The following is a 14,599-nucleotide window of genomic DNA, read 5'->3' as shown; positions in this document are numbered from 1 at the left end:
TAGACAACTTCTTGCTATTAAAATTCCCAGTATTCCTATTACCATGCCTCCATTTTATCTTGACCTGTTACAAACTTGGCAGTCTTCCAAGGCTGTTCGTAAGGGTGATCCCACCTCAATGGATAATATTCTCCAAGAACCTCTCTTTTTTAATGATCAAATCAAGCATTCAGTATTTGATGATCAGTCAACCTTTCGAATCATCTCATTGATGCCGGGATAACAAAAATTAGTGACCTTCTCGATCCTTTTTCCAGAAACTGGTTATCTCATGATAATATAGCAAACATAATGCCCATTTACTCGCGTAGGATTTTGAGCAATGTCGTGACGTCATTACGTAATTCCATTCCTGAACAATGGAGAGATAAATTACAACATTCGTTCTCCGAAGATGTCAATCTGAACGTTCCAACCTCCCCCATCAATACCCGTTTTCACTTTGACATCATTCATACCGATGAAACAAATAACATTGTCCTTAACTGCCCCCTCTATAAAATTGAAAAGGGCGCAATTTATAAATTCCTCATCATGTCTGACTTCCACAAGAAGCATAGTGATCGTCCTGACACTATTTGGAGGGAATTACTTGGTCTGTCAAAAGACACGAAGGTTAATTTTAGTTTCTGTTATACTAGTCCTATACCTAAAACTGAAGGTGATCTTCAATGGCGCATTTTGCACGGTGCCTATGCAACTGGTAACTACCTGTTTCAATGTCAATTCAGTCAGACCCCAAATTGTGTTTTCTGTGGTAACAGAGATGACCTTGTTCACATTTTTCTGGAATGTCATCGACTAACCTCTTTGTTCAAATTACTGCGTAAATTATCTCGTCAACTACTTGGACCCAACTGTAGGATTTTGTACTGGTGGTTTGTAATGGGCCCACCTTTTATTAAAACTGTTATGGATAAAAATATCCATGCCCTTTTAAACTATATTTTCAACACTGCAAAACTTATTCACATGACTCGTCGTAAAGCCATCACTGAAAATGATCCGCACCTGTCTGGTGACCTTATTACCGCCTTTAAATCTCGTCTACGTTCGCGTATACTAAATGAATACGCTTACCATGGTTTTCTCCCGCGAGAACACGAATTTTGATAGATTTTGGTGTGTGAACAATGTTTTAGCTTCTGTTAGTGAAGGAAAACTGAAAATTGCTGATATTCTCTCGTGAGGTAAGCTTGTTAGGTCTGTGTATTAACACACTGCATACACTCTACAGCATTAGGCTACACTTCTGATAACTGAGGCTCGAGTAGCTTCGAGTCTATGCCCTGGGCACCGTACTCCTCACGGGAATCATTTTCATGGTTCGGACAGTTGTCGGAGGGACATACACTTTGGTTTGTTTCAGGCTTACCACTGTGCTTGTGTTAGCGTTATTGCTGCCTATTATCTTGACGTCCAGCTGTCAACATTGGTCCGACCAATCTCACGTGATGCTACCTGATGTCATCTATATACTGGTTTTCACCTTAGGCTGGATGCACGTATGCTTTGGTAGTCATCTCATCGCCTGATGTCAATTTTTATACTACCAGTTATCTAGTGATGTCATCGACGTTTTGGTCTCCACGTCAAGACCCAATGGAGTATCAACCTCAGTGCTTCTGTGTGTTTTTCTGTGAACGGTGCTTGTGATTCTCAGTTTGAACCTTTTTTGATTTCTTTTGATTTTATTGATTGCACCAGATTGACGTGTACAGCTGAGTGCAATTTTGTATTTTTGTACACGACTTTTATTATTGGAATAAAAGTTCCATTGAAAAACTAAAAACTACTACTACTACTACTATACTACTACTACTACTACTACTACTACTACTACTACTACTACTACTACTTGTAATAATAATCATCATTATCGTCATCATCATCATTATCATATCAGTGACGATGATGAAGATAATGTTGATGGGAATAATTATGATGACGATCATGGTTATAAGAATGAAGAAGATTAGTGGTGGTAGTCATTTTGTCTCTATTTTCCAATGATATCTACGCCGTTCTCAAGGTAAATGTCTTGCTATGTTTTTGCCAGCCACATTATGTGATCTATTCAAACGCACATGCACGTTCCTAATTTGTACATCCTGTAACATTTTAAAGAACCATACAGACACTACAACAAAATTGTCATCGCCATCTTGGGCAAAGTTTCCTACCGTTGGATTTAAGTTTTGAAGCCTAATACTATGAACATTTCAATAGTTTTTAGCCTCTAAACCATGACTTGAGCCGACGCCATTTTGAGTTTGAGTAGAAAAGATTGTTTACCTCTGTCTGTAGAATCAGAGTCTTCAGACGCCTGGAGCAAGTCGAAAGCTGCTTCTATAGCACTGGAATACACCGTGCTGCCTGACTCGGCAAACGAAAAAAAATAATGCATTATATATTAAAAATAATATTTGATTATCAACGTGCAAGGTAGTTTCTCTTCATTAAGGAATTATGTTGAGTAATCGTAGTCACTACTCAAACATTCATGTATGGTTGTCGAATTCAAACAGAGAAGACCTTATGCAAGCTTGCGATCAAATGGTCGACATCAAATTATACATTGCTGGTAAATCACACTTAGAACTGTAGGTTGACATTCTTTCGAATAATGTTACAAATGTCTCAAGTAAAGGTGTTTTCAGCGTTTTCAGGAAAAAATATCTCATTGAACGGAATTTTCGGGGAAAGACAACATTTGGCGGTGAAGTGAAGGCTGTTCGCAACTGCCCTTCCCAATAAATGTTAAAGAAGCTTCCTCTCCAACGAAAAATTCTCCGCTCTCACCTCCCCTCAACCAAAACTCCCCATGCTCCCCTCCCGCCACAAAACTTTCCAGACTCCATTCCCCACTACACAAGTTCCCAACTGCCCGTTCAGTACCATACGATTTTGTCCTTGCCACTAAAGTGTGCTATCTTTTGACGTATTTTCACTTTTGAGCGAAAAATCTCGTTCACAATAATTTATTATTGGCGACGTATTTTCAGAAGTGCAGTTTTTGCGACCTTGAACAAGTTGATTGAATATTGTTCATCGGTCAGCTGGTTAGCAAGAAGACATTGCCATAAAAAAATCAATTAATGCTGAAATTTTGATTAATTGCTAATCTACATGTTCCACTTTTACGTGCGCCGATGTGGTGGTGCTCGGACCTGCGGCCTGTGACAATGAAGACGATGGGTTCAGTGCTTGTGTCATTGGTGTAAGAATTAAATGAAGTGCAGCAAAATTATCCGCGTCCTGTGAAGAAACTGAGTCGCCCATCCCCGCCAACTGACATAAAAGAGATACTCTCTTACTAACCAACAGAGGGAATATACCATCTGCCCTCCCGCCATCTAACCGCTTTCAAACACTGTTTCACAAATAACTTGATTGTCTGCCCCTTTTGTAAGTATTGACTTTCAAATACCATGCAAGTTCAACATACTGCGGAAGGCAACTTCTAGGCTCTATGCAAATGAGGATCAAGAGAGTGATCAGGATTCAGGTTTGAATATCGACACAACTTACCGCCATCATAGATTGACCTGATAAAATCGTGCAAGCATTCTTTGTTCTGAGGGGTAGCTTGGGCGAGCTGGCTTTCATAACACGCGTCTTTACATTGGTTCGGCATCGAAACTGTATCTGAAAAGGCAATGACATTAACCTGGGGAGAGAGAGAGAGAGAGAGAGAGAGAGAGAGAGAGAGAGAGAGAGAGAGAGAGAGAGAGAGAGAGAGAGAGAGAGAGAGAGAGAGAGAGAGAGAGAGAGAGAGTTATTAAACTGCAATCACTTTCGACGCTAAATTTACCAGTTACGTTTCATAGTATTTCTCTGAATATCATCAATCCATATGGACAGTACCATCAGTAGACCGGCTGAATCTCCATCCTACACAGTACACATTACAGGGCTTGGCGGAGCTTAGATTCATAAAAATATCCGCAAATTTTACAGAGCGCCAAACGTACACCCTATTTATGTAAACGTGAATCGTAAATATGTACCATTTGCTACGAACTGAAAAATATTAAAGAACTGTATGAGAATTTTCAAATAGAAAAGTTTTTGGGTTTTCCTTGCAATGTGTTTTGGAAGGTATGAAAATTTTGAGACCGGTTCGGGCAATTAATGTCATTGTGTAAAAAAGGGATTGGCAACTGGTTCATCAGCGGGGAGGCTTTAATCTCAGTCATCGGCTATCAAGATATTTTCACGGTTACAACTTTGACACAAAAAGTTCAGAGATTGGTCAGTGAAAAGGACACTGCCGTCATTTCAGGAAATTTCGGCAAACCGTTTGCAGGGGTAGTGTTGGTTCAGCTTATCGTTAAACTCTTGATGGAAACTTGTGAAGATTACAAGGGTTCTTATAACGACGAGAAAAAAGGACAAACGTTAAGGCGATAAAAGAGATGTTCAGAGTTCTCGTGGAGGGGCTGAAGGGTACTTGCAGGGTGGGATACTTTGCAAATCGTTGTTGTATGGTCGGTGAGAACAGCTTTCACTTGGCAAGTTACATCCGTAAAAAATTCCATTCTTACACGTGAAGCACAATTTGTTACATTTTCCTAAATCTTCTGACTCCCCACAGCGGATTTAAAAATGTTGAGACCGGCAAAACGACTTATCATTACCTTATCATTTGGATTCATGGTTTCCACAACAGTAATGGCGGCTTCTTTTGCAATTTGCATCAACGTTCGTCCTTCGTGTTGGATGCTCATGGAACTACTTTTGTCGATAACGATGACCACATTTTTCGGTTTTGGCGTTAATGCCTCAACATACCACGGTCTGAAATCACAAGAGCAAAACGTAATCCAGGATATTTGTACTGCCCATGAGAAAAGTTCCTTACATGTAATCTGTTCCATATTCGTGTCGACATATGCGTTGTTTCAACTCAACCATCATGAGATGGTTGAGTGACAGATGTGATAGACTTGGTGGATATTTATTCGAGAAAAACATTAATAAGCCTTCCTATGGAAATATTCAGGGCAAGCCTACATCACAGCGATATGTGTCCGCTAATTACCTATATCTACTATCATAGTCGTCACAAGCAGCCCTAGAGCTTGCAGGGTAGATAGTAAAGATACCGTCCTCGTTTCCGAAATATTGCCATTTGATACCGCTGTTCTCTTCGTAATTACGCTGCATAACATCGAGAACGCTGCCCGGGAGTCGTCTAGCATCGTTCTTTGCATCGATAGACAAACGCTCACAGGCTGTATCTGTATCAATCTGTAGAATGTAAGATGATTTGGAAGAAACCAGAAATTCATTTGAATCAGCAGGTAATAGTAAATAGAATACGACTGGAACTAATTTGGAATGATTGGATTTTAATATTTTTCATATTTCTCAAAAGTGTTTGGTGACCTATAGCTGAATGTTGCAATAGTACAAATTACTCATGAAAACAAGTGTGTTATGTAAAAAGAAAAGCAGATGAAATTACATTTGGAGATTAAATCGACATTACTTCTCCATCCAATTATCCCAAATGAGTTCTAATCGTGTTGTATGGTAGCACATCAAAGGTTGCAGAGAAAAGAGACAGCTATTCATTTTGAGAAAGGTTTCGAGTTTATAGCGAAATGTGCAAGAATCGCCGACACTCCACCACAATCATCACACCACCACCACCATCACCACCACCACCACCTCCACCACCATCATCGTCATCATCGTCATCATCGTCATCGTCATCATCATCATCATCATCATCATCATCATCATCATCATCATCAGCAGCATCACCACCACCAAAACCATCACCATCATCATCATCATCACACCACCACCATCATCATCATCACCACCATCACCACCACCACCAACAACCATCACCACCATCATCATCATCATCATCATCGTAGATCTATGGTTTGAATTCGCCTTGACGATGACGACCTTGTTGATTTAGTAACCCATGATGTCAGCGGCACAACACGATCATTACCAGAACCTCAATGACCTTGGTCTTCATTTAAAGTACTTGTAATGGGAAAGCTTCAACATACTGCAGGGACGGGCGTTTTAAGACTTTCATTTTTAAACGCATATTTTCACCTCGAGTTGAATTGCTGTAAGGCTAATGCCTTTATATTTAATGACGAAAGCCTCACAAATTCAATTGCTGTGGATACCAGCGCAATAAAATACAAATAACAGTGTCCTTACCGCTCTGCCAAATCTGCTACTATACGTCAACTCGTCTTCCTCAAATTCGCAGCACTGTCGCCATTCGGACCCAGCAGACGATATGGACGACTGGACCGCATCACGCAACTTTGTTACGGCGTTGACGCTGCTCAGAAATCTCTCCAACAGAGAATTGTGTAACTGGTGAAAGACGATGACATGAGGTATGGAAGTAAATTCTTTGCGAGTTTATGAAGACATAAGTCTAGATCGCATGTCAAATAGATTGTCATCGTAGCTGAAAATCATACAAGAAATATCCGTGATGATGTATTTCATATTAGATTGTCTCTTATCAGTGTTTTCATATGATGAATTGCTCATGTTATTTGATGACACTATATGATACAGAAAACCCATGTGTCTTTTGGCCCATCAGATGTATTCTTTGACGCACTTTTCAAATATCAGTAATTTATTTGAGCTTGAAGATACAGATTCTTTTACATTTCTCCAAATCTTGTCAAATTGTCTTTTGTGAAGTTTATCAGCACAGCCTGTATGTGTTCGATGTCAAATGTGTTTTTGTGGATAAGAATTTGTGTGTCAATAATTAAAATGCACACTCATTGTGAGGACAAGTCTGATATTTGTGTTTCACCAAACTTTAAGAAGAAAAAATACGGATGCGTCAAATCTGTATGGGTGAACACTAAATAACCCAAAAAAATATTCCATATCTCGTCCTGTGTTTGCCTGATATTGGAACATAGTATCACATATTACAGGTAGGTACTTTCCCCTAGCCAAATGGTAATCTAGATTTACCTGGTCGACAAGGCGTTTTCCATCCAACTTGAGGCTTTGAAGAGTTAGCGAATTAAAATGTTCCTGAAAAGACACAAAATATTCCAAACTAATGGTGGGAACACTAATTCGCGAAAGGGGATTTTCACCGAAGACTGCAAACGATAGCTGAGTTTTCAGCGATGACTTGCATACGATAGTGGTAAGTCCGTTGGCCCTGCTGAGTGGTTTTGTGTGGTTTGTTGATCAGAGAGATTTATTATGTTTTTCATCGTGCCTGGATCATAGTATTTTGATTTTCACTTTCAGAAGTGTGTGTTTTAGGTTTTTAGTCCTTATGTTGAGATTGCTTTATCTGGAAAAACAGCGGATAGTGCTTGATCGCCCTCTATTACTCTCTAAATATTATAACATGTCAGTCTGTTTTGTGCACAGATGTTTGTGGTTAGATACACGGTGGGCAGCCACCAAATATATAGTTCCATTGTTACTGGGGCTGTCCGCCATTTTGTGATTTGGTTTATTGGACTAAAACAGCCACTTATTAAAATAATATTTTTTTACTATAACCCAAACGGATTCGAACCCCCACACACTCACGGCAACATCGCCTAGCTGCTAGGCCTCACACAAAACCAGTAGGCTACCATTTCCAACCCAAAAAAGTTGGTTAAGGGTTTCCAATAAAAAATGTTCCTATTTGTGGGATTTTGTGCAATTTTGGTAAGAGATACCATAATACGGTGTGCATTATTTTCTTTGTTGGATACAGGTGGCTTTAAGTCGACTAGTTAATGTTTTCCTTGCCGCACACGTTTTTTAGTGATTTTGTATATTTGATGTCTTCATGTGTTGTTTTAATCAATGACCCTCGAGAAAATGTAATAGTTTGCATTACGCAGCTGTTTACTACATTCTCAAATTGGATTTATCGTATTTATTATTCCAATAACCCTTCCTTTATTAAGCACTTTTTGTGATTTGTTTATCTTTTGCCAGTTCCTTCTTTCCTTGCCTTGTTTTCTAGTTTTACATTATAGCACCAAGAGGCATAAAGTACGAGAAGTCAAGGTTAGAAGAAAGTTATACTTGTTGCAAGGATTGCAGAAGGTTATCTCGGACGCTATTTTGTTTTGAGAAATATGGCGAGTCAGGGAGCACACAAACTATAGAGAAGGGTCCTGGAAGGTTTTTGATGATAATGGGCCACGGAGAAATGACTGCAAGCGTAATTTGATCCTGCTATGCGCGACAAAGGTCAGTCCCCTGTCCCCCATACTCGATCGCGCTTCTAAAAAACCATAGCTGGGTTCGGGCAAGGAATTACTGGGAAACATTGGACTTTTTGCAATGAACTTTTTGTGTTCATAAATACATACAACTAACAGTACATGTGAAAATTCATCAGTCCACACTTCTGATACTTGAAGGAGTTATTTTTACTTACATAATTACTTGCTTTATTAATTAATTTTCTTTTTTTCATAATCCAGCAACAATAGTATAGAAGACAAACATAGTCCCGTGTGATACGTACGTACAAAGGAACACCCTAAAATTTGCGGGGGTGGGGGTAGCTTGCATGTGCCTGATCATACACAAGCACGAGTATATTGTCTATACTACAAAATAAACCTAAAATTTAAAAGCGGAAATGCACCCTTCTTTGGAGACAAAGTTTAGCTGATCAGCAAAAACTATGCATTTGCATAAGGTGGTGTCAGCTATTGTCGTCTAAACTGAAGTTATCCTTGCATTCAACTCAAAACGGAACGTTATATTTGTGTATACAGATGGGTTTCACTTCAATGATAAAGTCTGAGTTATCACTCTTGAATTTTAGGAGAGTGTCGTAAACAATCCATGCATTTACTCACTTCTGCTTTTGCCATGGTAGAAGTTGACAACATAGTATATCTAGCCACGTGTTTATTTCATTTGAAGACAAAAAATGAGAAAGAGGTGGGAATTTACCGTCGTTTACAACTCACAAAAAGGGATATCACCTAACTATAAGCTGTTCTCGAAAAGACTCCACAAAATAGTAGCATCGTTTATCTCCGACAGAATTTAAATGTGGTGTAATGGCCTAATGCATGACCCTTCAGGGTAAAGCGGTACTATGTGCCATATGGACCTCAATATGGCCTATATCAACGAAAAATAAGGGTCAAAGATGTATCAGACACCAGTTCAACTGCGGCCTTTGTGGCATGGCGCCCTGAATTTTGGTCTCCAGAGCAAAAGGCCTGTACTTCATATCTCCATCCGCCAAACATGCACAAAAGACAGTTCATTACAAGGCTTGAGGATAAATTTTAAAGCTAAGTTCTCACATCTGAACCCAAGGGATATATGATATTCGCGTTGGTGGTTGACCGATTGGTAGCAACGACGACCCGAAGAAATGAAATGTAATATCGGAAGTGGTTGCTTTAAACAAAAAGATGGAAAATCAAGTCATGGACAGGTCAAAATAATATTATTTGAACTATTTTCGGGTCAGTGCATTAAGTGGAAAGTGTGAAGTATTAGTTTCTACTGTTTGAATAATGTTTGGTACAAGGTACGTTACAAGTGAAATATAATCAGCATTTCCGTTCAAAGATTAAAAAGGGACTTAATATAAGAAAAAGGCAAAAAATCTGAAAACTAACAGTGTTAATTTATGTCACTTTTCATCAACACGCACTTCCCACACATTTAAATCAAAATAGTTTTAATCGTATTGAACGTAACAATAACAGACTACTTACAGCAACAAAATTTAGGTTTGTATAGGCTTGATGGTGTTGTTTGATAATGTCGTTTTGGTAATATATCGTAGTCAGTGTAAAGATCTGTTTGTAAAGGTGTTTGATTAGACTTTGTGTGACACGGCTGTACACACAATGTGTGGTCTACTATAGTCAACAACAGTGAACGAATAATGTCATCTTAAAACATTCACTAAATGTGATAAGAACTCTAAATTTAATAATTTCAGAAACGTTCTTCTTTAAACCGCACAATGTATACATTAGAATTTATTACATTCTTACAAAATATTATGAAATATTATCATTTTAATTCTTTCTTTCTATCACTTATACTCGGCAGAGTAATAATTTAAATCGATCGAATTTTGAGAACCTTTGATTGTTTTTTAGAGACGTCGACATATCAAAACTGGTGAATTTTAAGAATGTTTTGAATTTATGTAATTTCATTGCCCGCACTATTACTTTGCCTAAGATAAAAATTAAAAGCTGCTTGAATGATGGAGAAACACCACATTTTATATGAAAAAAGAGCAAATTTCTTTTTGTTTCTCACATGAGGTATTGTTCAGGAGGAAATTGAGCTTGAGTAACGATTGGGAAGAGTTTATAACGGTTCCTTTATCATTACAAAATCATAATTATGCTTTCACATCGAATCAACAACTTTGCTTTTAGCTTGGTCATGCACTGTGATGGTTGATGTTGGATAGGATGTAGCCAGATGGACAATGGCATCTAAGACTGATGTGGTATTTGAGTTTAATCCCTTTGACTTTACGAAGAGTGTCAATTCCTTTTCTATCAGGTTGTTGCAGACAGTGGGTATAATTTCTAGCCTCCCCAATCCGACACAAACTTGGTGAAGTAGCGTTCACTGAGGAGATCGCCCCGACATGCTTCACACATGATTTATTTATCATTGGGTTGCTTTCTACTTCATGGCTGGCAACTATTGTCAATACCTATATTTGTACTGACGTCCACACTGTTAGAGCCATTTTAAGACATTCCTGAAAGGGAACTACATTAGTCGAAGCAACAACAGGCAGAGACTCCAGGGATCCGTTTCACTTATGTATGGATAGTTCATTCTTTATTAAATGTTTCATTGTTACCTTGCATGGAAAATGTCAAATATAGTGAAATAGTTTTCCACGAACTTGAGTTTCAATGACTAACTTGTCAATGACTTATCAAGAAATAATTATTGTATTTGACTCGTGAGTTAATAATATTCGCCTTTCGCATACCCGCTTTCTATAATTATGTAGGCGTGAAACTCTCAAAGAGCTTTGCTCTTGATGTCATAATTTCAGAGTGTCTAAACAATTACATTTATCGAAAGTTGTTTGTGGTTCAATTATGTGTATATATTTACATCTAGATAACAATCAACGACGCTTCCTCAATTGTACATTCACAAATACGATTCCAGAAATATATCTCCATAAAAAAACTGTATTTCTTGACATGAATGATTATTAGCAGGAAAAACTCAAACATTGATGAAGGTCCGTTCTTGCAGAAATGTCAAGTAATACAATAAATTGGCGAAAATATGTCAACGGCTCATAATTGTTATCGACAATGGATAAGCAGTAATAAATACCATGGCAGAAAAAAATCAAACATCGATAAAGGTACGTTCCAACAGGAAGTTTTAATGATACAAAAAGCAGATAAAATTGTCAACAGCTTGTAGATTGTGTACTGCTTGATGATACAAATTGAATAATCTCATTTCAAGGGAATATTCCGTACAATGTAATATCGTCTGACAGGGTTTCATAGTCTTACAAATGGAGATAAGTAGCTTATTAGGAACAAGATTGAAACTAATTTGGGAGAATTGGAATATATATTTTCAAATTTCTCAACATTGTTCGGTCCGTATAGCTGAATGTTGCAATATTACAAATTACTAATAAAAACAAGTGCATTGCTTAAAGAGAAAAACTGATGAGCTTTCATTTGCAGATTAAACCAATATTAATTCACCATGTAATTATCCCAAATTACTTCCAATCGTGTTCAGGACGGAAAAGAGGATATATGTTAATATATGAATATTTTATATTCTGGAGTACCTCCTCGTGTGTACCTCCTGAACCCCAATGCATGGGCCTACAAACGACTTACACACGACTCCTTTTCTAATGTTTCATCTGTCGTTAGATAACTACCATATGTAACGACTCATATTAGGAAAAACTTAGTGAAGAGCATTTTTATTCAATTATCAGCGACAGGCAGGCTTACTGTATTGTCACCTTTAAAATAAAGGGGTTCCGGTTGTTCAGTAATACTTTGTTTTTACTCACTTCCGTAAAAAAGATTGGAAACTAATCACTGTATAGCCTATACTGTCCATGCAAGTATACAGCACTATTCAAGTCGAATTGGGTTTGCAAAAGCACATTGAACTCTTGTTTCATCGTACATGCAACAGTCGACACGACACACAAACCATAACTCATGAGTAACTACCGCCACCGTCTCTTTCACATCATCCACTGAGCCAAGTGACCCTACAAACAACGAGTAGGGTACACAAGTTAAACGGTTGCATAGTTAGCCATTAAGGTAGTATGTACCTCGAAAGTGAAAGACTTAAACTTTTGCTCTAACTTTCCTCAAGGAATCTTTCAATCATTCTCTTTCAAAATCGAGAATAAAAATAGGGGGTCACTGTGGAAATTTTGGTACTAGAGAAACAAATTACTCAAGATTTACCGATATTAGAAATTCAAAATGGCCGCCATCCCTGTGTTAACTCTATGAAGAAAAATAAAAATTTTCGAATTCGAAAAAGTAAGCCGGTGAAAAGTTTTCTTTCACCAAGAGATTTAAAATGAACCCCCACATGTTGTATATCAGAAAGAATTGTAAAAGTGTGAGAGCCCGAATGTCTGTCCCCCAGGTGCGTTCTACGTTAATTAGCAAGTTCGCAAGCCCCCTGTAACAAGTTACGTACTTACATGTACTGACAAAACATACTAACTTCCACGGTTAACTATGCATCCCTTGCACCAACTTACGTACTTACTTTGAGATGTAACTGTACAAATCTGTATCAAGTTACATACTTACACACATAGGAACTGTCACATCTAACTATGCACCCCCTGTATCACACCTTATATATTCACTTACTTATGAGGTTTCAGGGCTAAAAATGCACCCCTCCCTGTATCACCTTACATACGTACTTACATACTCAACGAACTTCCAGGGCTCACAATGCACCCCTCTCTGTATAAACGCATACGCACTGACCTGCTCACGAACTTCCATGTCTAGCTATAGTTCCCCCCAGTATCAACTTACATACTTATTTAACTTATGAACTTCCCCTTTATTAACTTTTTATTTCAGTAAAAAGAAAGTTAAAAGACTAAAAATAACTGAAACAATGTGCCGGAAATAACTGTGAGACATAAAGTGTAATCTCCAGCAAGCATTTGTGAAAGTCCCCCTTTTCGTTTCACCATAACGCGCTTTAAACTCTATTCTTTGTTTGCCGTCCGTGTGCTGGTAGGTTTTCAGAGAAAAATGAGGAAACGAACACAATGTTAACACTATTACAAATAGAAATATCATTTTTCTAAAAGAAACCAAATAAAAACGGAACTTATGTTAATACACTTGTTTTTTGTCTGTGTTTGTTTTTTTGCCTGGCTGGTAGGTAGGTTTTTCAAAAATTCAAGGATGTGCAAACAAAGAATTTTCTTTAAATGGCCTTACCAAGTTTGTTTTTTACGGATAGAAATAAAAGCATTCTACTTTGAAAACTAGCTGTATTCAGTTCGTTTACTGACGAACTTTCACTTCCTACTATGCACATCTTCTGTATAAACACACGTACTTATATGCGAACTGTGAGGTTTAATTTGTACTCCCCTGTATCAAATTCCAATTGTCAGCGACAGGCAGAGTTGTTATTTTGTCACCCTTCAAAGAAAGGGATAACCCGTTTCAAATGCTTGTCTACACAGTCATTCACTTTCATATAAAAGTGCAAACTATCCATTATGTAGCTAATGCTTTGCATGCAAGTGTACAGCATCGTTTAAGTCGATTTCCGTTTGCAAAGCACATTTAAACTTCCGTTTCATCTTACAAGCAATAGTCTAATCATACAACACACAAACCGACACTCATGACTTCCACGACCACCACTTTGACATCATCCGTTGAGCCACGTGATAATACAAACAACAAAATAAGGTACATAAGTTGAAGGAGGTGCATAGTCAGTTACTGAATAGTCAGAATAGAATATCATGTAACAGCTATACCAATTCATTATACACATATTAACTGGCCATGAGGGTAACAGCTGTAACCTTCATAAATGTAATAATCTCCATAAACGTAACCTCAACCATAATTGTAATAAAATGCACCCATAAATGTAATATCACCCATAAATGTAATAAATACACCTCCACAATTGTAATAAATGGTAACCATAAATGTAATAAAAAAATCACCCATAAATGTAATACTTGTCAACCATAAATGTAATAAATCTATTTTGTAGTTGATTTTGAGGAATTAGCCCTTCAATGTTTATCTCTGTAATAAGCAAAGCAACTCCACGCATTATTCATATCTGAATTGTTTGCGTTTAGTGCGTTTTGTATATTTGAAAGTGTATTTTACGTTTCCCTATTTTGTGTACAAAACCGATTGGCCATGGCGAGACACAGCTATAATCTGAACGTCAGTGCAATCTCTACTCCAGAGTGGAGGAGACTGTATAACACTACGATCATTTAACGCCGTTTTTTCGAAATTTGCCGCACTTTCATAATCAGTCGCCTCAAATTCATCTTCAGTGAATAAATTGTCTGGAATAATCGATAGATTTT

General features: G+C 37.8%; 1 protein-coding gene across 3 annotated transcripts in view; it reads right to left on the bottom strand.

The window, feature by feature from the left end:
- Nucleotides 1-14,599, bottom strand: part of LOC139132056 (VWFA and cache domain-containing protein 1-like) — a 236,752-nt gene that overhangs the window by 199,126 nt on the left and 23,027 nt on the right. For 2 of the 3 annotated variants that reach the window (XM_070698456.1, XM_070698448.1), the window contains exons 2-7: nucleotides 6,985-7,047; nucleotides 6,196-6,357; nucleotides 5,045-5,253; nucleotides 4,641-4,800; nucleotides 3,532-3,670; nucleotides 2,296-2,376 (exon numbers count right to left, since the gene is read on the bottom strand). In XM_070698456.1, the coding sequence (XP_070554557.1) occupies nucleotides 2,296-2,376; nucleotides 3,532-3,670; nucleotides 4,641-4,800; nucleotides 5,045-5,253; nucleotides 6,196-6,357; nucleotides 6,985-7,047 (814 nt within the window). The remainder of the gene's footprint in view (nucleotides 1-2,295; nucleotides 2,377-3,531; nucleotides 3,671-4,640; nucleotides 4,801-5,044; nucleotides 5,254-6,195; nucleotides 6,358-6,984; nucleotides 7,048-14,599) is intronic. The other variant, XM_070698462.1, reaches the window with a different exon arrangement.

Source organism: Ptychodera flava, chromosome 1 (genome assembly GCF_041260155.1).
Source record: "Ptychodera flava strain L36383 chromosome 1, AS_Pfla_20210202, whole genome shotgun sequence".
Taxonomy (NCBI): Eukaryota; Metazoa; Hemichordata; class Enteropneusta; family Ptychoderidae; genus Ptychodera; species Ptychodera flava.
The sequence above is the reverse complement of the archived record's forward strand: the minus strand, read 5'-3'. Positions and strand labels throughout refer to the sequence as shown.